A 27,380-nucleotide genomic window follows, 5' to 3' on the forward strand; every position below is an offset into this window, starting at 1 on the left:
TCCATTGCTTCATGAAACCCGGTGGTGGGAAAAAGTACTCACATTTTGTATTTAAGTAAAAGTACCAATACCACAATGTAGAAATACTCTGCTACAAATAAAAGTCAGCCAGGTAATAAAAATGTACTTTAGTAAAAGTACAAAAGCAATCAAAATGTACTGAAAGTACCACAAGTAAAAGTACTCAATTATGCAGAATGTACCGTTTCACAAGGTATCACTATGTATAAAATATATTAAAATATTAGGAAAATAGAGATCTATAAGCTCTATAATGCCTCGCGCGTTGTGAGCTTGTAGATCTGCTATTTTCAAATAGCTTAAGTTGAAATACAGTTGAAGTGGTTAATGTATGTTTTGTAATAATAATTCAAATCTTCAAAATAACTAGTAAATAAAGTTTTTAAACAATTGTAGTGGAGTAAAAGTATACTATTTGCCTCTGAGATGTAGTGGAGAAGAAATATAAGTACTGAAAATTGGAAATACTCCTTATAAGTCTGTCAAAATACCTCAAAATTGTACTTAAGTACAGTACAGTACTTGAGTAACTGTACTTAGTTACTTTTCCACCACAGATGAAACCCCCGCTCGCCCGGGCGGCTCCATCGTACACAAGAAGCAGCATCCTATGAACACTGCGCCATTTGTTCCACTAGCAGCTAGCTGGCTAAAGCAGTCAGGGGTCGAACTGCGCGCTTAGTGCCAACATTATCTCGCACACAGATTTTACCGAATCACGTCCATTTTACTCTTTAAACCTCGTGGTGAGTATTTTTTATTCAACAGACGTTTTTTCCCCCTCATTTTTCCTTGCTTTTGTTTTTTGGATTTTGTTTTTAATTTTTCCACACGATGCTTTTTCTCTTTTGCGGGTGGAGTTGTGGGAGCGAAGCAAAGGGGAGCAGCTAGCTAGCTGCCTTGTAGCAGCCGTTTAGCTAAAACGGCGCATTTAAGGCTCGAGCTTTAGCTATTAGCTAAAGCTCGAACTATTGTGGGTTTTTAGTAATTCAACATTTTGGACTGACTTGCAGCTTTTTTTGTGTGTTTTTATTTTATTCTTCATTTTTTTTGCAGCTCCTAGTCATATTTTTCGTCCAACGATTCGGAAGTCTCGTTTTTTTTCCAGTGAATTGTTGTTTTTTTGGCAGCTTTTCAACCACCTCACCAGCTAACGGTTAGCATCATCTGGCTAACAGTTAGCATCATTTGGCTAACGGCCGTTAGCTTTCGGTGTGTTTGTTTGACAATAGCTAACTGGCTTCAAGTCGAGCCAGTTCATTCGGTGCATTGACGTTACATGTAATGTAACTGTTATGCGTTTATTTTTTATTAGTAACAACTGTGAATGAATTGTTTTCAGTGCTGCTGGTAAAATGGTGGTTGTCTGGCAGAGCTGGTTTTGTGTCTAATGCAGGGCCTCTGGTTGCTTGCTTTAACCGGCCAGAGCCTGCAGATGGCGCTGTTTTTGTCTAGAATAAAGATGTCATTGTGTCTTTATTCTAGGAGGTCCACGGCCGTGGGGGAGGAGATTTTTTCATTTTTTTCCCCATTGCCCTATTTTATCTAGGTGTAGTGTGAGCTGTCTTTTTGTGGAATCGATTTTTCTCAATATTTTATCTTTTTCTTTCCCTTTTGAGGTGTTTGTTTTTCGGACTTTGGGAATTTTGGACTGTTTTGAGAGAATACATATTGTTACAAGCACACAAAAAACACACCATTAATTAAAAAGTTATGATCCTGACTATGATGCATTTTATCAATGGCTATATTTTTATTATAATGAGACACAGTCCTTGAATCCCACACCTTGATTCTCTTTATTCTCTCTGAGTTATAATTCCCCAAAGGCATACACATGAAAATGTCTTGCTCAGAACATCAGGGAATGATTAAAAAAAAAATGGGACAAAACGGCTACACCTATAGAGTGGACTAAATTGTGGATGGTCCTTGGAAACAATTATATTATACATAGGAATTCCTTAAAATGTGCATTTAGACATTAGGCCATCTTTTGAAAAAAAGATCCCACAAAATGACAGAATTTTTATGATGTATTGACCTTGAACAGACAGCGGTATGTTTAGTACATATATCTAGCTGCTTGTTATATTATGCCGCAGTATTGGCATTGCTTGACTGGTGTGATGACATTGCATGCACATTATAATGCAATTGATTGATTGGACATATGATATAAAAATGCATACCTAGTAAAAAAGATAAATGTTAACCTAACCTTCATATTTTCAACAGTTTCTCAAATTCTAAATCAACCAGTGGTCAGCCATAGCGATTTGCATTTCCAAATGTAGTGCAGCGAAGTATGTTAAGATTTGGTTAAATTTGAAGCCCTTCATTGAGAACTAAGGTCCCTGAAAGAGGAATTTTACAAAAATACCACTTGGAAGTCTTTGCTGCCGTGTGATTTTACTCTGTCCTTACAATTCTGAACGTAAACACTGAGCATTGTGTCATGCAGGCTAACCATAAGGGATCATATTAAGTCCACATGAGTAGGATGTTAATTCTTACTGTGGTCTAATCCCAATTTAGCCTATTTGTATATCAGAATCATATGTTAATAATTTGGATGTTAATTTAACTCTGCGTATGGGTACATTTTTACTCAAATTGACACTCAGGAATTTGCAGTGTAGACACTGGTGTACAAAACTGGATAGGCCAAATTTTTTCATTTAGACAAATGTTTTTTTGTTTTGTTTTCTTGATGGCTGTCCAACCCTGAAAAGCTGAACATTCTAACACCCAATATCAACATTTTGCTTCTGTCACATGAACTATGAAACAGTCCACTCCATATGTGTTGCCTTCTATTTAAATCACACAGATAATGGTCACTTAATAACGTTTTGTATTGTTGACCTGTATTGTGGTGTCCATAAACCCTAACCAGGTCATATTTGGCAGCAGATAAACCCTGTACAACTTGACTGAGGTGTGTTTCCTGTCGCCTCAGTATAAATCCCCTGGGGGTCCAGAGTGTGAAGGTGCTATAGTTTGCCGAGAGCACCCACCCCAGCCCCTGAGACAACCGGGCCGACACACACTCACCCACAGTGTCAAAGAAAGAACAGACAGACGACGTCGTCCCACCACAAAGACGCCATGGAGTGAGTGATGGCCTCTTTAACTCCCTTGTCACCGGGGCATGTTGGTGATAATGCCTCTCCTGTTATCACTGTTGCTTACCAGGACATGCTCCCTAATGTTTAACTGAACCTACATTTCACATGCTACATGTTTTCTGTCTGGATAAAACATTTGATGATGGATACTTTTTTTTTAATGTAAAGCACCAGATGGTACCATGAATTCTTGCACTTCTTTAATAGTATTACTGTCCAATCCAATGAGTTACACAGCATCAGAGATTTTTTTAGCAGGGACATTGTCCACCCATATTCTTGATCGATAAACTGCTTAAGATACCAGATCATGGGCTCTTTCCATGATCTAGGCTGACGCGGTAAATACGCATGAAAGGTACCATTTCTTTCACCATTTGAGCAGTTGCATGGATGAAGATGGACAGACAAGCTATGATTTAAAAGAATGGCACATGGAAAGTAGTATTTCTTACTGCATGCTAACCTACAACCAATGCTTCTTCCAGAATCCAGGAAGACTACGACTTTCAGAGAGATTATTATGACAGGTGAGGAGAATATTTTTTTTAGATTTTTTTTTTATTCGTGAAACCCCTCTGGAGAAAACGATAACCAATGACGTCTCTGCGTCGTCTCAAAAGCCCTTAGATTTTTTTCCATGTGCTTCTGCTTTCTCTTGTTCTAGAATCCAGGAATTAAACTGCAGTGTAGGGACAATACTGTGATAATAATCATACAGCAAAACTCACCCTGAATCACAAGTGAGAAGGGTTGGATACTTTGACCACATAGCGTACCTATAAAGTTGACTATTAACCCATTAAGACCTGAGGCTGATTAAAAAAACAATCTAAATCCTAACAGTTTTTTTTGAAAATAATGTGGAAAATATCTTTTCACGATTTTTCAAAAATAGCAGATCTACAAGCTCGGTGCCGCGCTATGAGCTTGTAGATCTGCTATTTTTGAATAGCTATAGAATTCTAAAGTGACAGGTCTCAATGGATTTGTCTCTCAAATAATTGTGATTGACGATTGCGTGTTTGGCATTGAACATTGGAACACGTGAATAACAATTTTATTTCCGTTTGCCTTTTAGGCTTCGCAATAAAAAATTGTACAGGGCAGATAATGACAAATAACTAAAATATACAAAGAAATGTAATATTTAATATTCTTTTACATTTAAAAATTGCAGAAATAACTGATATACAAGCTTACAACGCGTCACAAAGTGACGCGTTGTAAGCTTGTAGATCTGCTATTTCTGCTTTTTTTTTATATATTTGAAAATGTATAAAAATGTTTCAACATGGAAACGATTATGCAAAAATAATTGCGACTATCAAATAATTGCGATTAGACTATTATGTAATAATTGTGACAGGCCTATAATGGGCTTGACCTAATAGGCGAACATTCAGAATTTATTTAATTTATTGGTGAATAGATATAGTGTAGAGGGAAAAAAGGAAGAGTGGTCCCTGGGGAATCCCGGTCAACAAAGTATATAGGGTTTAAGTGGTTAATATAGTGAATTTATAGCATACAGTTCACACATGGTAGTAATGGCTCATGGGTGCAGATTAAAGTCAAACACCATGGTGGGGACTGTCTGGGGAGTTAACACCTATCTAAACTTTTTTTTATGTGATGTATTTATCTTTTCACGATAACTTCTATGTTTTTGGCCTTTTTATGTTTTCTAGAGAATTCTTGGATCAGTTTGCCTCTGTCTCCAGCAGATGAACAACATTCAACAGTCAATACTTTACGAGTTGATTCGTTTTGCGTGTTTATGACACCGTTTATTCTTCCAGGGCAACTAGGCTGAGCAGTTTAAGCACCGCCCAGCTTCACACTCAACAGGCACCCCTGGGAGTAGTGGACCTCCACAGAGAAAGTACAGCCCTTCGCTGCCACTAAAAATGAGTTTTACAATCTCCTCCTCCCTTCCTTCTCGCTCTCCACTTTTCTTTCTCTACGCACTAGTCGCTCGCCCAATTCCGCCGCCGCTGCCGCCGCCCTGATGGCCAGCAACGTCACCAACAAGACAGACCCGCGCTCCCTCAACTCGCGCGTCTTCATCGGCAACCTCAACACCCTGCTGGTGACCAAGGCTGACGTGGAGGCCATCTTCTCCAAGTACGGCAAGATCGTGGGCTGCTCCGTCCACAAGGGCTTCGCCTTCGTCCAGTTCGCCAACGAGAGGAACGCCCGCAATGCCGTGACCAGCGAGGATGGCCGCATGATTGTTGGACAGGTCCTTGGTAAGGACCCGCCGTGTAAGAACATGCAATCGGGATCACCGCATTTAACACATTCACTGTCTGCCATTGACGTAGATCTACGTCATTTCAAATCCAACCGTTGACTGCCATTGACGTAGATCTACGTCAATTCAAATAAAAGCTTAGATTTTGGTGGGAAATTACGCTAGAGGGCGCTCTTCCGCAACCTATGAATGATCCCTTGACTGCGAGAAAAGATCCCAAAAATATTCACTTCCGTCCTCTCCTATGTTATGAGATTTAGAAAAACACATTTAGCTCGGATTTCTTATTTTTTTGATAAACGAGCCATATTCAACTGCCGATTACAACAGAATGGATGATCGCGTGTAAAAAAAAAAGAGAAAACGCTGGCAGTGGCGGAAGAATTAATTAATTAATACCTAGCAGTGGGTCGGTGTGTTAAAAGCTTAAATCAGTGGTTCTCAAAGTGGGCTCCTGGGACCCTCAGGGTTCCTTGAGGGGGTTTCAATAAATGGACCCTTCTAAGGCATGTAACTGTTGGAGTTATGGGGTCCTTGAAATGAAAAAGTTTGAGAACCACTGGCTTAGACTTTTTGTACTCACAAAATGCAAACCGAAATGATGTTTAATGTCCTGTGTTGTCCTGCTCCTCAGACATCAACCTGGCCGGAGAACCCAAGCCCCACAGGTCAAAGACCCCAGGCACAGGCAAGCGTACAGCTGGAGACATGTACAGGTCAGCCCCCGCACCCCGCCACCTGCAACTTCAGGACACAACACTTTGTCACATATGATCCAGCCATTTATTCCCCATTTCCTCATCCTGTTTATTTTCCTCTCCAGCAGCAGTTCTTCCTTTGACCTCGACTACGACTTTCAGAGAGATTACTATGACCGGTGAGGAGAATATTTCCGATTTATTTGTGAAACACCTCTGTAGGCCTGTCGCAATTATTACATAATCGTCTAATCGCAACTATTTTATATAATCGCAATATTTTTTGCATAATCGTCATAATCAATTCCATGTAAAAAAAAATCTTATAATAAAAAAAAATGTCAATAATAGTGGAAATAGCCGATCTATAAGCTCAAAACGTGTCGCATCGCGACGTGTTTTGAGCTTATAGATCTGCTATTTAATGTTTATTTTTAAGTATAAAGTAATTAAATATAGTATAAGTAATTAAATATGTGTTATTTGTCATATATTTGTCATATCTGCCCTGTGCAACTTTTGTTTCCGAAAGCTAAAAGCCAAACGGAAATGTAATTTTTATTCATAATGTTCCATTCATTTCCAACGACAGAAACACAATTAAATCGTCAATCGCAATTATTTGAGTGATAATTAATCGCCGACTTAAATTTGTAATCGTGACAGCCCTACGCCTCTGGAGAAAACGATAACCAATGACGTCTCTGCGTCGTCTCAAAACGCCCCACCATCGTTGCTTAGATTTTTCAAATGTGCTCTGCTTTCTCTTGTTCTTAGAGTGTACGCGTACCCGTCCCGCGTGCCCCCTCCCCCGCCCCCACTGTCGCGTGCCGTCATCCCACCCAAGCGCCCGCGGGTCAGCATCAGTGGCGGCGGAAGCAGACGCGCCAAGACGAACTTCTCTTCCTCCAAGAGCAGCCAGCGGACGTCCTCATCCAGAGCAAGTACGTTCCACTGTTGACAGAACCATGGATTCAAGTTCTCAGTCGCCACGACTGATTTCAGTCATTTGGATTCCCGAAGCATGTCGCGCAGCGAAAATAGCCAATCTACAAGCTCTCAAGGTGTTGCACTTGTAGATGGGCTATTTTCGGTTATTATTTTAAGATTAGAGCATTTGAAGTGGTCAAACTAGCAATTTGTGCAGAAGCATCTTCCATAAAATCCTAATGGTCTGGGATGTGTCATTAAAGCAAATGTTAAAAGCCTCAATCTGTGTTTTCTTCAGCCGGTTGGCAGTATGGAACAATATTACTAAAACACAATTTTACATATTGTATTAATTGTTTAGCAAACGGCACTAGTGTGGGGGGCTCCTTTCACACTGTTTCACATTTGGTCGTGAGACTTTATTTTTGCTTTAGAAAATCTTGAAAAGAATCTTGAACATTTTGAACTCAAATCTTGTATGGGTGTACCTGGCATAAAATATCTTCTGATTGGGGGGTCTGCGGCCACTTTGGGTCATTGACATGAAAGAAGTTTGATAACCACTGAATTGAATAGTGTTTATTCATTCTGAATTGATTTCCCCCTCCAGTGAAGGTGGACGAGCTTCAGACCATCAAAAGGGAGCTGACCCAGATCAAGAGCAAGGTGGACTACCTGCTGGAGAGTCTGGAGCGCATGGAGAAGGACCACAGCAAGAAGCCAGGTAAACTGACGGAGACGGCAAATGCAGTTTTTGCACTCTCAGTTGAGGTACATTTTACCCTAATAATATTCTTGTAAGGCAGCCATCAGTGTTGCAGACTACGTATGTGATCGCTACCTTAAGAGGTGATGGGGAAATACAGAAACTTGCAGAGGAACATGTCAACATGGTTTAGAATTGATAGAGAAAATCCACTGTCTAGCACCCTCTGCTGGTCACATTTAAGTCCCCACCCTGCCAGCATCCTTTAACAGGACTAGCAGTATAATGCAGTAACGGCAGATCTACAAGCTATACACCCATCAACGCCCTGTGAGTTTGCAGATAGGCGCTTTTTGGCAAAGATTTTGGGTGTGTGTGGGGGGGGTTAAGTGGTTAACACTTAACACCCAGACACTCGGGGGTTCCCTGAGACATTCCTAGACTTTTATTCAAAGCAGTGTTTGTGAGCCTCTCGCTTCATCCCGTTCCCACAGAGTCCAAGAGTTCGAAGGCCGAGCCAGGGGAGGTGACGTCACCCCATCATTCCAGCAGCAAGAAGGACGAGGGCATCAAGAGGGAGCGGGAGAACCAGGAGATGAACGACTCAGAGGAGGAGGAAGAAGATGAGGCAGACCTGCTGGAGGAAGAGGAGGAGGTGAGACAGAAAAGAGGGCTATGAGAGGGAGATGACAAGCTGGTTGATAGGCCAAAATTATGTTGAACATTTGACAACTATTTGCCAACGACTACCAATGGTGGAAAAAGGATCGATTGTACTTTTTCTTTATTGATAAATATAATTCTGAGTGGCATTAAAAGTCTTAAATCTGACTTGAGACCCTGTTCAAGGTTCTACCAAAGATCGACCACTTTTAACCCATTTAGACCTGATGCTGATTCTAAAAACGCCTTTTCTGAAAAACTTCAAATATTCATTCAAAAATTACAACAAATGTATTTTGCAATATACTGTACATGGGGTTCCCGTCCTGAAAGGTACGCCTGTACAAGGCCCATTGTAACATATTTACTTTAGAAAGATTTTGGCTATTCGCAATTTATGACTGATGATGAATAGGTATGCCGGGTTGAAAGTGGTTAAACTGGCAAAATAATGTTAATGTGTATGTTTTTCTCATCGTTCTGTTTGGGCCCCCTGGCAGCGCCCCCTGGAGGCCACAGCCCTGACTTTGAGAACTGACAGATCATTGACATTTCACCGTTTTGCCTCTTGATTACTTATGTATAAATCCCATAACTTGCCCTGTGAACCATTTCTTTCTATCGCCAACCCCTGCAGGTGAAGAGTCAAGACAGAGAGGAGGAGGAGGAGGAAGAGGAGGAAGAAGGCGAGCACGTGGAGAGAGACGAGGATGCCGACAGTCTCAACGGAGAAGAAGACTCCTAGACGCACAGCACCACCACCACTCACCACCAGATTGACGTACACACATCCACAGCTTCCACAGTGATCATGGACTCTTGTTTTAATGCCTACATCGCCATTGCGGATTTAGGAAAAAAAAAGAAAAACGCATACACTCAAGCATGGTGAATCTCCACACTAATGATGTTCCATTGTTCCACAAGCCTCGTTTGATTTGACCTTTTTGTTTTGTCTTCCGTTTTTTTTACAGTCGTCCGCTATTACTGTACCGGAGATTATTAGTTTGTATGTTTGAAGAAATAATATGTGCTGTTATTCATCGTCTGTCCAGCGGGGGGCGACAGGAACATATGGACAATTGTTCTGTTAGAAACCACAGCTTGAAGAAGAAATACGATCACGGTAGTTCAACTACAAGTACCGATGACGTTAAAGAGTTAAATGTGTCTGTTGTTTTGTTGGTTTCTTTTGTCCGTTAAAAGGTTTCATTTGTTCTGTATTATCATGTCACTGTTTTTTATACTATTCAGTCTCAGTTGAACTGTAATAAGATATTGCAATAAAATATTAAAACGGGACACGTATTTCTTGTTTTCTTGTTTACTGAAGTGTGCTTGTCATTTGTTGAGTGAAGAAACTAGTCTGATCAGTAATCAATCTGGTGTTCTTTTTATGAGTACTTGTTTTGTGTTCCTGATAAAGGGTTCTGAGGAAAGGAGTTGAAATTAATAACCAGCCTGGGAAACATACAGAGCTCAACTGGCAGCATCTGACATGTAAGCTGACAACGTTCGATTCAACTAAAGCATATTTATAATTGCACTTGGATTAATTTGCCTCTATCCATGTAAATTTGGCATATATTTTGATATTCCATGGGTCCTTATGGATTTGTAACTGGACATTTTACAATGTAAAGACATGGACATCTAGTTTGAAATGAGGCATATGTGGTTAAGAATTATGCTCTTTGATTGTATAAAATCACTCACGGATGCAGCAAAAACATGTCCTCAAGTATTCTAGTGTTGGCAATGATTTTGACACCTTGATCATTTTATTGTCATTGAGGTTGGTTGATCAAATAAAACAAATTTTCGAGAACAAAGTCGAGAACAAAAGGAGCTCCACAAAGACACAAACAAGGTTCAACTGTTATTCGTCATTAATTGCTTTAATGTTCTCTCATATTGGGGGTTGACATTCAAATTCATCTGATCTTCTGTAATCATTGAGATTTTTTACATGTTTTCAAAATAATTTGCATACATCCTGGGCTAGTTCACATTGTTAACATACCAAGTTAAGTATATAGGCATAGTTAGGCATCCTTAACCTTATCTCTTATATAGCATAAACTAATAATGCATTATAATGGCATCAAGCTCAGATCATAGATATATGGGTCAAAGACGAGACGTGCAAATTTGTTGTCCGGCCATACAAAATAATTGGTAAAGATTTATAGATTTGTCACATGGGACAACGTTCTCTTAAGTACACCCATAAGATTCTATCTTGAGTAGGCCTACTATTTGACTCTGTTCTTTCAACATCTTTGACAGGGTTAGAGGTGATTTTCACAGTGCCCATCATTTAAAGATAGTATCACAAAATAATATCTGCCTTATTCATTATCATATATTCAAATAGTTTATATCCATAGATTGTAAACACTATCAGTTTCTCCCTCCCTTATTGTCCTACTGTACATTGTGCTACATCCCTATGATGTCCAATGATCTCCTTTAGGTCCTCAGCACAACTGGCCATATCAGGGTACACAGCAGGAACAGCGCAGCTGATGGGAACACAGAACGATATTGAATGATGAATTACTAACTTTAGTTTTGCTTTGTTACACTTATATAATCATTAAGTCCATTTGTAAAGCACTTTTGAAAACTTCATACAAAGCCCTGCACACAGAACAAAAGATACAGCAAATAACCCCATCTTAAATACAAAATATGTCTATTATACTCAAACTCACAAATTATTTTTATTCTATCCAAATTGTCATTACTTCTTGGACCTGCAGTCACAAAGTGTGTATACCAAAACCTGAGTCCTGGGGGGGACCATAATTTACTAAACCCATATCATGATGATTGAAAAAAAGACTTTAAACTAGAGATTGAAAACAAAGTGTTTATGAAAAGGTTTACTAAGGTAATACAATCAAGTGTAAAGTTTGCCCAAAACCTCATTGACTTTGAGATTGAGATTATAATGTATTGCGACCGGTAGAAGCTGAAATAGCGACATCCTTGCCGGCTGGTCCTGATCAAAGCCAGACACCAAACCCCGGGCCTGCATGCTTAGGCTGTTGACTGTTGGGTAGTTGCAGGCCACAAATAGCCAATCCACAAACACACACACACACAATGCATTGCATTGCGACGCATTGTGAGTCTGTAGTTCGGCTATGTTTGGCACACGCCTCTGTTGTGCAACTAAGTACGATCAGGCTTAAGCTACTCTAGATAAGCTTTACTAATTGGACTTCCAATTTCCCATGGACCTGTGAATCACCACTGGCCCTTGCAGTTGCAGTATTAGCCTACCCGGTGCTGGTGCAGAAGCACTGCCACACACACTGCATGCTTTTGTCTTTTCCGAAGCCCTGGCAGCGGGCACTATCACAGTAGGTATGCCTGTAAAAGTCAGGAATAAAAAATTTACTTGAGTAAAAGTATTGGTATCAAAATGTACTTAAAGTACCAAAAGTAGAGTTCAAAATGTATACAAATCTTTCGAAAATAGCCGATCCAAATGGCAAAAAATAAATATAGGGCTCAAGTGGGTAATGTAGGTTTTGTAATAATAATCTTGTACAAATTAAATAGTAACTTTACACCAATGAGTACGGTAATATTAAGACATCAATTCACTTTGACAGTTTGACATGGATAAAGTTTGAACTGTGTGCATGCATGATTTCGTATGTGCATTTGTGCATGCTTGCGTGCGTGCGTGCGTGTGTGCGTTCGTGCCTGCCTGTGTGCCTGTGTGTGTGTGTGTGTGCGTGTGCGTGTGCGTGCGTTCGTGCGTTTGTGCGTGCATGCGTGCGTGCACATATTCACAAGCATCTAGATTAAATCAGCATGTGTGTTGTGCATAAGTGTGACTTGTGCGTAAGTGCTTGCTTATCTTACTGTCATTGGTTGTCCCGTTCCCCAGGTTGTTTATCTGTGTGTGTGTACACACACACACACACACACACACACACACACACACACACACACACACACACAGAGAGACAGACAGACAGACAGACAGACAGACAGACAGACAGACGCACGCAAACATACGCACATACAAAATCCTTTATCATCACATTTCTGTTATTTACCATTAAAGCAAAACAAATGTTGCTTGTGGTCATTTTCATTCAAGATTAAATTAACTCTAAAATTAATTGACACCACAGGATGGTTAAAATGTCTGTGTCTTACTGTGTATCATCTATAACACTGGGCAAATTTCAGCACCCACTGAGCAATGTTGTCTTTGGTTTTTAGTGTTGAGGTATAGGTTGTCAGTTTGAATGGATGAATTCCAATACCTGTGTGTTGTTGGCAAACCTTGGCAGATCTGTTCCATGTATGCCTGGAGCCAAGCAGACGAGCACCACAGCAACCAACAACATCAGTTCTCTGGCCATTCTTAAGCAGAAGAGGGTTAACAATAAAAAACAAAAAGTTAAAATCACACTATATCAAAATAAGCAAGCCAAATATAAAGATCAGAAAATATGTGAAATGACACTACATGAAACAATAAACAATAGTAACCTACTATTAAATCCAAACAAAGTTAGAAACAAGGGCCTGTACTAGAGCTTCTTAGTGGCTAAAAGGTACACATATTGGTCAAATGTACATTTATTTTTTCCTTTTATTTTTAAAAGTGTACCATAGCATAAAAAAGTGGCTTGAATACATTCTATTTTAATACTATAATTTACAAACATTATTATGATTATGATTATTATTATTGCACCCAAGACCAACTAACTAACTAACTTAATTGCATTGCACTGTTGAGTAAACGCATCAGGTGTCTGTAAAGTAATGTGTCAACATTACACATACCTTAGCTCCACTTACCTGTGTGTTAAGATCAGTGATCTATCCTGGTGAATTGTCCTTGGTTCCTCTCAGCCTGCCTACCTGCGTTTAATTAATGTAGATCTGTTAAACTAGATCTTTTATATGGCTGATGTTTAAGGTGCAGACGTGGGTGGAGCTACTGGATAGCTAGCCTGGCATTGCCAGAACTTGTGAGTGACCCTGCACGTGATCAGTCTGGCCATGCCAGGCTGATAGCATCATTCTGACCTGGGGCCATGCAGGTGTGTGTTTGAGTGATTTAGAGTCTATAGTGTCACCTATTAAAATTTGAACTTGCTTTGACATTCCCATGAGGAAGATTTCTGCATTATTGTGGGCTCGCTTCACCTTAAAAAGGCTGAGCTATCTTATGACTTCCATTGCTGAGTAGCATGATGAGGATGTTGGATATAGACAGAAAAGGTAATTCTGTAATTAAGTATTTTGGTATGAACATATGCATTTTAGATGTAACCAATAGTGGATCCATAGCTCCATGTCTGGCATTTGTTACAAACTTAACTGCTTGACAATCGGTTGAAAATTCAGGGAGTTGTGATGATTTTAATAGTGGAGAGACCGCCATGGTCTGGTGTTATAAGCTTAGACTTTACTAGGACCAGTTACAAATTGCAGACAGGTGCTCTTTTATAAGGTTCTTTATAAGGTGCTCTTTTATTTGAAGGAGGGTAAGGAGTCACAATTTTGTATGTCTGTTGGTAGGGCATTCCATATTTTGGTGGCATAGAAGTAGAACGAATTTAACCCCATGTTTGTGCTGAATCTGGGTTGAACAAGATCAGTGGAGCTCCCTCTGTGTGTGTCTTTTATGTTATTGAAGTAGTTTGACAGGTGTTTCAATGTAATAGAAAAATTACATTAAATAATACTATTAATATAAGTAAGTCATTAGCCTTGGGAAAATTACCTCCTGGGTTACATTTTCTTTGTTTGCTGCTTTGATAATGTTGACAAGTTGAGAAGGTGTTAATACTATGTGTGGCCGGGCGGCTGGCCCGGGTTTGGTTTAAAAGTTTTAACTTCCACAGACCCTTTAAATACTCAACTCAACTGAAAGCTCAACAGATTCTTAGTGCCAATACATGTGACAATAAATGTACTGAGACAAGGATCCCCTCCTCAAGATTAATGTTACTAATGTAATAATTGCATAGAATAGTTTAAAACCATATAAAAATAGAAGCTATATACTCTTCTATATACTGTAAAACTGCAATGAGAAAGGGAGTACTACAGGATATAGGCCATAGCCAAAATGAAGGGAGGGGAACTACAGGCCTAACACAAAGGTGCCCTACACACACACACACCTTAAGAGGAAAAGGTTAAAAGATCATTAGGCAGATTTCTTTTTTCAAACAAGATTTCAATTTTTTGACATAGATATTTATTAACGCGAGAACAATGGCTTCCATCATAGCATGCTAACTTTCCAGGAATAGAAAGCCTGCAGTTTCTATGAGCTTGGATTCCCCATCGACGATGTCACTGTTAGGCGGGTTTCTGAACAGTCCACAGCCGTCCTGTGAGACACAGACCAAGTAGACAAAAATGGTACCATATTATAATGAACATTAGTGAGGAGTGAGGACTAATTATATGAAGATATGTTGAATATGGGTGAAGTCGTCCTTTAAGGCATATAATAAATTAAACAAGTAAAATCATGCAAAAAAAAAAACACCTGACCCTCCATTGTACAGAAGGCCACGTGCTCCACCAATCCTGTAGCATTCGGGAAACACAGAAGAAAGGATATATTCACAGTATTAGGGCATACAATTGTACAATACGTCTGAGTTTTTATACTTCTTGGGGGACATACAATAATTTTTACAAAGAATGGACAATACGTGAGAATAAGTTACACTAACAACAATGGCCATAAAATACTAAAGTTGAACAAAAACAATGAAATAACTGAAATAACACTTTCAACAAAACCCAATAAAACAGCAGTGGCAGTCAGTGTCTCTGTCTGATTATTGAACAGTTTAACAATAGGCCTAACCATACGGAAGGCTCAACACAGGGAAGCAGCAGTCTATGGAGCAGGGCCAGGGCATTGCACAGAACAGAACAGACACACCCTGGCTGCCACACCAGGGACCAAAAAGGGAAAAAACCCATACTAAGTGTGGCTTTTATAGTGTGGATCACTTCCTTACTGGCTACATATGTGTGTATTATGTGACTGGAGAGTTTCACAATCTTTCAACTATTCGATCAACTTAATTTGTTATTTTGACATTACTGAACACAATGTATTTTTTTAAAAGTATTTTAGATAAAATCATTGATTGTTGAAAGCAATAAATAGGAGCCACTTTAAATGGAAGTGGCGAAGTTCACCATACATAAAGTGACATTAATGTTCAAGATCATTTTATTGTTGCATAATAAATCAGGTTATGCCCGCAGTGAGATCAAATGATACCGTGAAACAACCACTGTGGGTATCAACACAACACATCCATGACGCAAGAGCAGCTCATGACCATACTCAATGAACTCAATGAACTCAATGAATACTCAACCAGGAGAGGACTATTAGTGACTTTGGCGAATGGCGATGCTGATCAGCAACCACAAAATGCTATCAGTGATGGTTATCCCCTGTAAACTAAGAAGGTAACTCTCATGGATGGAATGGCAGTGGTACAGGGAGTTGGAAAGCCATCATGGATCATGTGCCCAGTAAGCTGTCCACTTCACAGCCACACTGGACAGCAAGTCCAAAGAGTGTAGGGAGATCCATGTAGTGTATGATCACTACAATCTCCCATCTTTACTGAAGGACACACGGAAGAGATTCCATCTTTACTGAAGGAGGACACACGGAAGAGATTCCATCTTTACTGAAGGAGGCCACACGGAGCCGATTCCAGGGTGGCAAGCCTCCAACTACTTATCATGTGGAAGACAACATACCATTGGGGAAAGTTTCAGCAAAACAGTTCCTGTCAAACAGCATCTCAGGGCGGATACTCTAACCACAAGGTCACTGGGTGCCGGTAACTCGCACTAAGAGGCTGATAATCCTGATCTTCACAGCCTGGATGCTGGAGGGGCAACACATCTCTGGATTGAGTTCACTGTGTGTTTGGCTTTGGTGTTTAGTAGTGTTTATTTTGTTTATATATTTGTACTTGGTCATCATTTCTTGTTTTCAAACATGTTATGTGCACTATGCAGTTTATTGCTATTATAATAGCAGAAGATCGGCAGACGCAAGATGGCACCCTGTACAAGTGGTTTGACTACGTCCACAAAGTCTCATCCATCATCCTTGCCCGCCATCTGTGTGAATGACCCGTATCATGCAGCATGCTCTACTGAAGATTACGAGCGAAACCTGCGGGTACAGGGTGAGGCACATGGCCCTGCTGCTGTGTAGCGTCAGTAACAAGGAACGGCTGCAAAAACTCATATCTGACTGATCTGGCACAGAATGTAGATTCAGAGATGATCTACTCTGTTGGCTCTGACTGCACCCCGACTTGTCGACCCTGCAACCAATGCAGAATTACAGCTTTGACCAGGCTGAGGGAGACACCATCCTCTTTTCTTTTTATACAGGCTACAGTGGCCCTGTTGTCACTGATACAGCTGATACCTATATGTCATCTCACAGCAGCTGTCATCTCACAGCAGCTATACCTGGTATGCTATATGAAAAGAAAGAAGGAGTGAGTCCTCTGCCGTGGCTTGGTGACTGAGGAGATGGCAGAGTGTATTGTGCAGCTACACTGTACACTGACAACTTTCGCCGTGTGGAGATAGCCTTGACCTTAAGGAGGAGGCGATAGATGACCTCTTCGCATTCACACTCTAAGTTTTCTATGGCGACAAGAACAGCACCATGGCTGAAGCCTGAAGAACAAAAATGAAGAAGAAATCATTCACCCGTCTCCCTCCAGATGCAGATAGCCTATACGCCAACACTGCCTCCGTGCCAACTACTTGGCTTATCTAGTGCATCACCCTTCCCTGGAGCACCACACCACGCCACATGGCTGGGAGTTGGTGAGTGGTCGCTGTCACCCCTGCACTGATATGACGTGTTTTAAGTGGTACACAGTATTTTAATATATGATTATGAATATGAATTAGGTGGATATTCTTTTGTGATACTATCTTTAAATGATGGGTACTGTGAAAATCACCTCTAACCCTGACAAAGATGTTGAATGAAGAATAGTATTGAAGAATCTGATGGGTGTACTTTGTCCAATGTGACAACACCATCTGACCTCCTGACAATATGTCAATACTATGTGATTCTGACCTGCTTCAATAGACATACATGCAATATTATTACAATCTATGACAGTGTTCTGGCGCAGCTTGCCTAAACGATTATGACGACCACGTTAACACATCACTCCAATCAACAGCAATCTGTGTGTATATCTATGATCTGATCTTGATGCCATTATAATGCATTATTAGTAGGCATATACTATTTAATAGATATTTACGGATATCTATGCCTATATTGCCTTCACTTGGTATGTAAAAAATGTGAACTAACCCAGGATGTAGGCAAATGATTTTGAAACCATTATGTAAAAATTACAATGATACAGAAGATCACAGATACATTTTGAATGTCAATCCCAATTTATGGGATCATTAAAGCAATTAATGATGAATAAGAGTTTAACTTTTTTTGTCTGTATGGAGCTCATTTTGTTCTTGACATAATTATGATCAATGTTGAAAACTAATCCCACTAATTCATATATAATATACCTGTATCTCAGGATTAATTTTTGAAATTAGTTTTTCAACCTGAATGACAATAAAGGGGATTAAGGTGTCAATACCATTGCCAGCACTACAATACTTGAGGACATGATTTGGCTGCATCCGTGAGTGATTTTATACAATCAAAGAGCATAATTCTGAACCACATGTCTTATTTCAAACAAAATGTTTACATCTTTACATTCCAAAATCCTGAAGAACCCATGGAATATAAAAAGATATGCCAAATTTGTCAGTGATCCAAGCCAAAATACTTCATTGTGCTACATCCCTATGATGTCCAATGATCTCCTTTAGGTCCTCAGCACAACTGGCCACATCAGGGCACACAGCAGGAACAGCACAGCTGATGGGAACACAGAACGACATTGAATGATGAATTACAACCTATTTTTTTGTTGCTTTGTTACACTTATATAATCATTAACTCCATTTATAAAGCACTTCTCAAGCTAAATTGCGATGTCCTGACCTGCACACAGAACAAATAAAATAGAGCAAATAACACCAAATAATCCTGTCTCTCCACTTCCATATGCTTTCTTAAATACAAAATAATGTCTATTATACTCAAACTGAATAAGATCATTTTCATTCTATTGGAACTGTCTTTACTTCTTGAACCTACAGTCACTCAGGAAGTATTTATCCCAAACTCTGTGTCCTATCCAAGCCAGACACCAAGTCCTGCATGCTTAGGCAAGCTACTCTTCTTGTACTTTGTAAAATAAAGTAATAGCTCATAGAGCTTGTAGATCGGCTATTTAAACATTTCCATGGGCCTGTGAACCACCATTGGCTCCTGCGGCTGCAGTGTTAGCCTACCTGGTGCTTTTGCCGAAGCAGCTGCCGTGGTTGTTGCTGCAACGACATTGAATGATGATTCTGAATAACTAACTCTTGTTTTGCTTTGTTACACTTATATAATCATTAACTCCATTTGTAAAGCACTTTTGAAAACTACATACAAAGCCCTGCACACAAAACAAAAGATACAGCAAATAACCCCATCTCTCCACTTTAATGCGCTTTCTTAAATACCATATATGTCTAACTGTTACTCAAACTGAATGAGATCATTTGAATTCTATTCAAACTGCCATTACTTCTTGGACCTGTAGTCACTAAGTGTGTATAACAAAACCTGTGTCCTGATCAAAGCCAGACACCAAACCCTGCATGCTTAGGTTAACAGTTTTGAATGCCAGTGTTGCAGGCCAAAAATAGCTGATCTACAAGCACACAGTGCATCGTATTGCGATGTTGTGAGCTTGTAGATCGGCTATTTTAGGCACCCGCCACTGTTGTGGAACTAAGTATGATCAGGCTTAAGCCACTCTGGGATCATAGCTTTAATAATTGTAATTCCAAATTCCCATGGACCTCACCACTGACCCTTGCAGCTGCAGTATTAGCCTACCTGCATTGCTGTTATCACCACCGCCTCCACCTGGAGTGGTAATATTTTGGTTTCGCACGACATTGAAGGCACCAAGGTTTGCTGAAGATAGAACAAAACAATAGTAATAGTATATTAGACATCAATTCACTTGACAGTTTGACATGGATAAAGTTTCATCTGTGTGTGCAGCACGCATGATTTCTTTTGTGCATCTGTGCTACTACTTAATACTAGAACTGAGTAATAGTGTATCGTGCCGTTGGTATTGAAGTGCGTGTGTGTGTGTGTGCGTGCGTGCGTGTGTGCGCGCGTGTGTGTTTGCGCATGTATGTGTGTGTGTGCACATGTTCACTAGCATCTATATCAGCATGTGTGTGTTTGTGCGTAAGTGCTTATCTTACTGCCATTGGTTGTCCCGTTCCCCAGTTCGAGAAGTCCCCCTGCTGTGTCTGTTGTGTTATCAGGCCAAGGGACATTGAACTCACACTGAATCATGCTCCCATTCACAGAGCCACGAATGTCCGTCACCCTCTACGATAAAGATGGATGGTCAACTGTTATCATTATTAATGTTACGATTAGATAGAGTATTACCAGTGTCACAGTTCTTGCAGGACCTCACCAATTCAAACGGAGTGAGAGTACCGTCATTTTGTGTCATTGTACGGAAGAAGAAGGTGCCATTATTCTGAGCACATACAAAAATAGCCTAGAGAGAGAGAGAGAGACAGACAGACAGACAGACAGACAGACAGACAGACAGACAGACAGAGACAGACAGACAGAGAAGGAAGTAATGAACAACTGGAAATTCTGGCATCACAGGTTGTCTGTGTGAGAATATTTCCACTCTACTCGTTCCATTTGGATTTAAGCAGTGGTGGAAAGTAACTATTTGAACTATTTGAAAACTTTAGTTACTAATTACTTTGTAGATTTTGATTATTATTACAAAACATACATTAACCACTTCAGCTATATATACGTTTTGGCCATTTGAAAATAGCCGATAGTAGCTATTTTCAAAAGATTTTTATACATTTGAAAACTTGTTTAAGTACATTTGATACCATTACTTTTGTACTTTTAGTCAAGTCAATTTTGTAAATTTTTTTAGTGTTTAGAGTATTTTTACATTGTTGATACTTTAACTTAAGTTAAAAAAAAATGAGTACTTGGTTATCTGTAATACAACAGATGCCGATGGCTATGTATCCGTTGGACATTCCACTGAGCTGGACAGCAAGGCTTCTGAAGTTTGGAAAGGAGGCGCCATCGGCTATGGAGTTGAACAGACAGTCACTGGTCCCCATTGGATCACAGTTAGCTGGTGACTCAAGACACTGTTTAGTCTCCCCACAGCCTGTATGACTGATGTTTACCTGGTGTGTACACACACACACACGCACGCACGCACGCACGCACGCACGCACGCACGCACGCACGCACGCACACACACACACACACACACACACACACACACACACACACACACACACACACACACACACACACACACACACACACACACACACACACACACACACTCACTGACACTCATGGTGTCTGTGCTGATGTCTGGCTGTGTGATGCTTTGGGGACCACATCTCCAAGTCTTACCACATCTCCAAGCCAAGTCTTACCCAGACTTGGCTCTAACAAGGGATTCAATTCGTTCTACTGCTGTGCCACAAAAATGTGGAATGCCCTACCAACAGTCATAAAAACATCCTTACTCTCCTTCAAAACCGTAAACAGTTCTTGTAGGTAGTTGCTGCACTGTTCATGTCCCAGTTGGGTTACAGTGATATTTGTGATGTTTAGCACAATGACTTGTGCAACTAGGCCACCTGTTGGAGACAGCTATAAGCAGAGATTCGTTCATTCAGTCATCCAGTATGCAGCAGCACTCTGTATGAGCAAGCATTCTGCATAATGAGTACTTTAACTTTTGGTACTTTAAGTATATTTTGATGCCAATACCTTTGTACTTTTATAAAACTTGTAACAGTGTGTTTCTACACTGAAGTATTGATACTTTTACTTAAGTAAAAAAATGGAGTAGGCTACTTTTTCCACCACTGCTCTAGTTACAGGACCCATCACTGTGTTCTGTACAGCTTGGTGGAGTGGCCATCACTTGCATTACGAAGACTGCAACATTGGTACATGTTTATTTACAAGGCCATTTTGGGTAAATTGCCTGTGTAATATTCCATATTGCAACCTGGCAGACCCCAGTTTGAAAACCTGTCTTAAATCACTGACATTTCACTGTTTGCCTCTTGAATAGCCTATATGTATAAATCCCATAACTTGCCCTCTGAACCATTTTTCTATCGCCAACGATAGATTGAGAAATGAATAAAATCCCTCATGGATGCAACCAAATAATTATCTTATGTCCTCAGGTCTGCACTATATTGTAGCGTTGGCAATGGTATGGACACCGTGTTTTGTTGTCATTCGTTTTATTCAAATAAAACAACAAATCCTGAGTTACATGTATATTAGATATAAAGAAGGAGTGGTTTTAAACATACAAAATTAGCTCCATACAGACAAAAAAATAAAAAAGGTAAACTATTTCATTGTTATTCGTCATTAATTAGTGATCCCCATAAATTGGGATTGACATAATCGCATTTATCTGTGATAATCTGTAACCATTGTAATTTCTACATAACGGTTTCAAAATAATTTGCCTACATCTTGGGTTAGTTCACATTGTTTTACATAGTGAAAAAAAATTATATCGACACAGTTAGGCATCCTTAACCATATATCTATTATATAGTATATTCTAACATAGATCAGATCATATATATATATTATACAGTATATAAGTAGACAGCGCATTGGCCATTGCTGTTGATTGGAGTGCTGTTTCAACGTGGCCGCCATAATCGTTCAGGCAAGCTAGCTGCGCCTCCTATTGCACTGTTTCTCAACCTCTGGTCCACCACCATGAGGTCCAAATGGACTTACGGGTCTGTAACTCTGAGAGTGTACAAATGGAACAATTTATTACTTTTTTGTATCACAATCTATACTGCAAAATTCTCAGTGTAAATGTAACTCTGAGAGTGTACAAATGGTCAGAATCGCACAGTATTGTCGGGAGGTCAGATAGTCTCCCCCCCCCCCCTCGAACTGTTTACTGTACATATTTTTGTTTCTGTTTTCAAACTGTTCATATAATGTTTTGCATAGTAGTGTATATTTGTCTGTCATTAAATGTTTCGATGAATTGAGTAAAAAGGACCCCAATGGAAACAAGCCATAGGCTTTCTTTGGTTTAAAATCCTCTTAGCAGATCTTGTATTGAACTGTACTTTCCTGTGCTTTTTTGCAAACTTCTTATACAAAGGTATTGTCACATGGGACAAACTATACTCTAAGTACACCCATCAGATTCTTGAGTACTACAAGTATTTGACGCGGTTGTTCTTTCAACATCTTTGTCCGGGCTAGAGGTGATTTTCACAGTGCCCATCATTTCAAGATACTAACACAAAAGAATATCTACCTAATTCATAGTCATAATCATAAAGTCAAATAATATACATCCATAGATTGTAAGCACTGTATCAGTTTCTCCATAGAAGTTCTTCCCTTGTTGTCGTACTGTACTGCACTTCATTGTGCTACATCCCTATGGTGTCCAATGATCTCCTTTAGGTCCTCAGCACAACTGGCCATATCAGGGCACACAGCAGGAACAGCACAGCTGATGGGAACACAGAATGACATTGAATGATGAATAACTTTTTTTTTTTGGCGTTGTTACACTTCTATAATCACTACCTCCATTTATAAAGCACTTTTCAAAAGCAAAAATACAATGTCCTGACCTGCACAGAGAACAAAAAAATAGAGCAAATAACCCCTCTCCACTTCCATACGCTTTCTTAAACGTTTTTTTTTTAAATACAAAATATGTCTATTATATAAGATAATTTTCATTCTATTGAAACTGTCTTTACTTCTTGAACCTCAGGAAGTGTTTATACCTATCCAAGCCAAGCCTGCATGCTTAGGCAAGCTACTCTCTGTTACTTTGTTGCATACCGGTGTCGCAGGCCGTAAATAGCTCTTAGAGCTTATAGATCGGCTATTTTAAAAATTTCCATGGGCCTGTGAACCACCACTGGCTCCTGCTGCTGCAGACTAATAACGTTCCTCCACCGTGGAGTAAATCCACGTTATCAATCTGGTTAATGCCAGGCTATACTGAGGCTAGTGTTAGCCTACCTGGTGCTGGTGCAGAAGCAGCTGCCATGACGGTTGGTACGCTGGCAGGATTGGCCAGATCATGTGGACCTTCCCTCAGGACTTCTGTAAAGTCACCAAGGGTCACTGAAGACAGAACAAGACAATAGTAATATTAGACATCGATTCACTTGACAATTTGATGCTGATAAAGTTTTAAACTATGAGTGTGTGTGTGTGTGTGTGTGTGTGTGTGTGTGTGTGTGTGTGTGTGTGTGTGTGTGGTGTGTGTGTGTGTGTGTGTGTGTGTGTGTGTGTGTGTGTGTGTGTGTGTGTGTGTGTGTGTGTGTGTGTGTGTGTGTGTGTGTGTGTGTTTGTGCGTAAGAGCGACTTGTGCGTGTGTGCTTATGTTTAACCATCTATATTTATGTGCTTGGACACAGGTCTGTGTGAGATGTGTACTTACTGCCATTGGTTGTCCCTCTCCCCAGGACGACAAAGGCATTGGAGGTGAATCGAATCGATGAATTGTTGTCCCGAGGAACTTTGAACTCACACTGAATCATGCTCCCATTTACAGAGCCACGAATCTCCATCACCACCTACGATAAAGATGGTCAACTGTTGTCATTATTGTTGTTATACAGAGCAACCCAGTGTCACAAGTTCTCTAATGCTGGGTTCATGCTGGCAGCTATACAGGCTACCATTCATTTTCAATGGAAGCCAGCGACATGAAGATACAAAGCTACGTCCGACGTCTGTAGCTGCTACAAAAGCTACAACAGCTACAACAAAGTGGAGCTGGTTTCAACTTCAGATACAAAGATCCAAAGCAACAAGTATGCTGTGTAGCTTTGGATCTTTTGTATCTGCCAGTGTGAACGCCGCATTAAACAGGACCTCACCGTTTCCGTTGGAGTGAGTGTTGTACCGTCAGCTTGTAGGGCCCTTGTACGGAAGAAGAAGGCGCCATTGTTCTGTGCACATACAAAAACCATTGGTACCATGGTACCCTAGAGAGAGAGACAGAGAGACAGAGAGACAGAGAGAGAGGAGGAAGTAATTAACAACTGGAAATTCTGGCATCACAGGTTGTCTGTGTGAGAATATTTCCTTGGAAAGAGATGCGGTAAGATAAGGTTCAATGACACAATGTTGATGGCTCAGGTGCCACATTAGTTTAGTGTGTGCGTGTGTGTGCGCGTGTGTGTGTGTGTGTGTGTGTGTGTGTGTGTGTGTGTGTGGGTGTGTGTGTGTGTGTGTGTGTGCGTGCGCGTGAGCGTGCGTGTGCGTGTGTGTGTGTGTGTGAGTGCGTGTGTGTGTGTGGGTGCGTTTTACCATAGTTGCGTTCATAGTGAGTCCCTTGGCGATGTATCCAGTGGACATTCCACTGAGCTCTACATGAAGGTAAGTCATTTGTCTGTCTGAAGACATTGAAGACATGGAGGCGTTGGTCATGACCATTATGGAGGTGAACAGACAGGTAGGGTTCATTGGATCACAGTTGTCTGGTGTCTCAACACACAGTTTAGTCTCCCCACATCCTGTACGACTGATGTTAACCTGGTGTACACACACACACACACACACACACACACACACACACACACACACACACACACACACACACACACACACACACACACACACACACACACACACACACAGTCCTTTATTATCCCAGTTTAGTTATTTACCATTATAACAACAAATGAACTCTAAAATAAAATGTCACTACTATACAGGATGGTTAATGATTCTGTATCAGAGCTGTGGATAGCTCAACAATATACCTGGGGGAGAAAAAAATAGATTTCCACATTCTTTTAAAGTTAACTATTTTAGTATGTTGATGTTCCAGGAAGAGAAGGAAGAAATCCCCTTCATCCCCTGATGTCATTGGCAGGCAGCCAGCCTCTGAGACAGAAATGGTACTGTCCAATAGTAGTGAACATTAGTGAAGACTGATACATGGTGATATGATTGGGGGGAAAAGTGTAAATTTAAAAGTTCGGGTAAGTGAAATAGCTCTATATTCTTTAAATAGCTCTATATTCTGATAGTACTCATTGCTATAGAGTGTTTGTTCAGTAAAAGGAGTCTCTGTGTCTCTCCAGCTCTTTATTAAACAGAAAATGCATTTTCAGTACTCTCTCCTGATTGGCTTAAATGTTGTCACCTACCTGAAAATGTACGTATTCGTACGTTTTCTAAGGGGCTGTAGAGACCCCTGTGACGGAACAAACACTCTGTAGCAATGATTACTATCAGAATATAGTACTTTTAACAAAAACAAAAAATTAACAAAAGAATATCACTTACCCTACCTTTAAATATAAAGATTGACCCTTAACACAGTTAGGTTAATATTTTAGTGTGTTCCTTCAACACCTAGGCTTTACTGTGTAACATCTATAACAATGGGCAAATCTGAGCACCCACTGAGCAATGTTGTCTGTGGTCTTTCTAGTGTTGAGGTATAGGTTGTCAGCTATAATGGATGAATTCCAATACCTGTGTTGTGTTGTCGGCAAGCGAGAGATGAGCTGTTCCATGTATGCCTGGAGCCAGGCAGACGATCACCGCAGCAACCAACAACATCAGTTCTCTGGCCATTCTTGAGCAGAAGAGGGTTAGCGGGTAAACAAAGAGAAAGCAAATATGTAAATAGAGGCAATTCTTTTCATCATTCTTTATTTGGATCCAGCTTCCTCAAAGCGGTTGCTAGTCTTCCTGGGGCCCGCACAAAACAATAAAACCAAACTAAAGTTACAATCAAACTGCATCAAAACATCAGAAGATCAGAAAACATGTGAAATGACTCTGCATATGAAACAATAAACATAGTAACCTATAAATATGAAATAAAAAACAATAAGGGCTTGTACCAGACCCTCTTAGTGGCTTTGGGCCAGGGTACAAATGTTGCTCATACATTTGGTATCTCTTGTTATTTCTAAAAGCGCACCTAGCATTTTAAACTGGTGAGATGAAAACCTTTTATTTTAATGCTATTATTTACAGACATCGATCACAATCTAATAGTCCCACATTATCATTTACGCTACGAAGATGATAATGATGATTATTAATATTATGGCACCCAAGACAAACTAGGACAAACTAACTAATTAACTAAATAAATAAATAAAGTAATGTTAGAATTATCAATTTGTTATTGACTTTCTGTAATACAGAATTGGTCTGATGAGAAAATCTTTCTTTCTTTGTATCCTTGCTCATTATTACTTTAATTAACTGCGTTTGTCAACATATCACACACATCTTTCCTCCACTTACCTGTGTGTTAAGATCAGTGTTCTATCCTGGTGAATTGTCCTTAGTTGTTCCTCGCTGGCTGCCTACCTGTGTTTAATTAATGCAGATGTGTTAAACTAGATCTTTTATATGTCTGATGTTTAAGGTACCCAAGTGGGCGGAGCTACTGGATAGCATCACTCTGAACTGGGGCCAGGTGTGAATTTGATTGGGTGTTTAAAGTCTACACAGTGTCACCTATTAACAGCTATTTGAACCTGCTGTGTCATTCTCATGAGGAAGTTTTTCTGCATCATTGGATCTGACAATAGCATAAACCATGCAAACATGGATCAAGATCAAGATTATTTCAGAAGTATAGAGGCCTATTTATACCAGTGTGTAAACAAGTAATCAGCCCCTGGGAAAATGAATTTCTTGATTATATGTTCTCTTTTTGCTGTTTAGA

The 27,380-nt window shown here is 40.0% G+C and overlaps 2 protein-coding genes and 2 long non-coding RNA genes across 7 annotated transcripts; 1 reads left to right on the forward strand and 3 right to left on the reverse strand.

Annotated features, from left to right (window-relative positions):
• Positions 1–629: 629 nt before the first annotated feature.
• LOC308092942 (heterogeneous nuclear ribonucleoprotein C-like) lies at positions 630–9,708 on the forward strand. Of its 4 annotated transcripts, none has more exons than XM_080439105.1 (10): positions 630–767; positions 2,984–3,137; positions 3,641–3,682; positions 5,127–5,419; positions 6,044–6,125; positions 6,233–6,286; positions 6,885–7,051; positions 7,648–7,761; positions 8,238–8,398; positions 9,044–9,708. In XM_080439105.1, the coding sequence occupies exons 2-10, from the start codon at positions 3,133–3,135 to the stop codon at positions 9,149–9,151; spliced, it is 1,026 nt and encodes a 341-aa protein (XP_080295231.1). In that variant the 5' UTR covers positions 630–767; positions 2,984–3,132; the 3' UTR covers positions 9,152–9,708. The 4 variants fall into 4 exon arrangements, with proteins under 4 accessions (XP_080295231.1, XP_080295232.1, XP_080295233.1 ...); XM_080439106.1 differs by having other exon boundaries at positions 6,236–6,286; XM_080439107.1 differs by having other exon boundaries at positions 5,127–5,404.
• A 569-nt stretch (positions 9,709–10,277) lies between these two features.
• LOC308092945 lies at positions 10,278–13,374 on the reverse strand. The gene is made up of 5 exons (XR_013933821.1): positions 13,243–13,374; positions 12,699–12,798; positions 12,289–12,322; positions 11,698–11,787; positions 10,278–10,931 (listed from the first exon to the last, which is right to left on the reverse strand). It is a non-coding gene; the product is annotated as an uncharacterized lncRNA (long non-coding RNA).
• A 6,082-nt stretch (positions 13,375–19,456) lies between these two features.
• LOC308093870 lies at positions 19,457–20,817 on the reverse strand. Its single transcript, XR_013933905.1, has 4 exons — positions 20,614–20,817; positions 20,061–20,147; positions 19,840–19,969; positions 19,457–19,537 (listed from the first exon to the last, which is right to left on the reverse strand). It is a non-coding gene; the product is annotated as an uncharacterized lncRNA (long non-coding RNA).
• Positions 20,818–21,892: 1,075 nt separating this feature from the next.
• LOC308092943 (uncharacterized protein) lies at positions 21,893–27,104 on the reverse strand. Its single transcript, XM_080439109.1, has 7 exons — positions 26,954–27,104; positions 26,168–26,270; positions 24,992–25,216; positions 24,559–24,666; positions 24,117–24,252; positions 23,693–23,797; positions 21,893–23,168 (listed from the first exon to the last, which is right to left on the reverse strand). Exons 2-7 carry the CDS (start codon positions 26,267–26,269, stop codon positions 23,116–23,118), a joined length of 729 nt encoding a protein of 242 aa, XP_080295235.1. The 5' UTR covers position 26,270; positions 26,954–27,104; the 3' UTR covers positions 21,893–23,115.
• Positions 27,105–27,380: the final 276 nt, after the last annotated feature.

This window comes from Gymnoscopelus braueri, assembly GCF_963280865.1.
Source record: "Gymnoscopelus braueri genome assembly, chromosome: 10".
Taxonomy (NCBI): Eukaryota; Metazoa; Chordata; class Actinopteri; order Myctophiformes; family Myctophidae; genus Gymnoscopelus; species Gymnoscopelus braueri.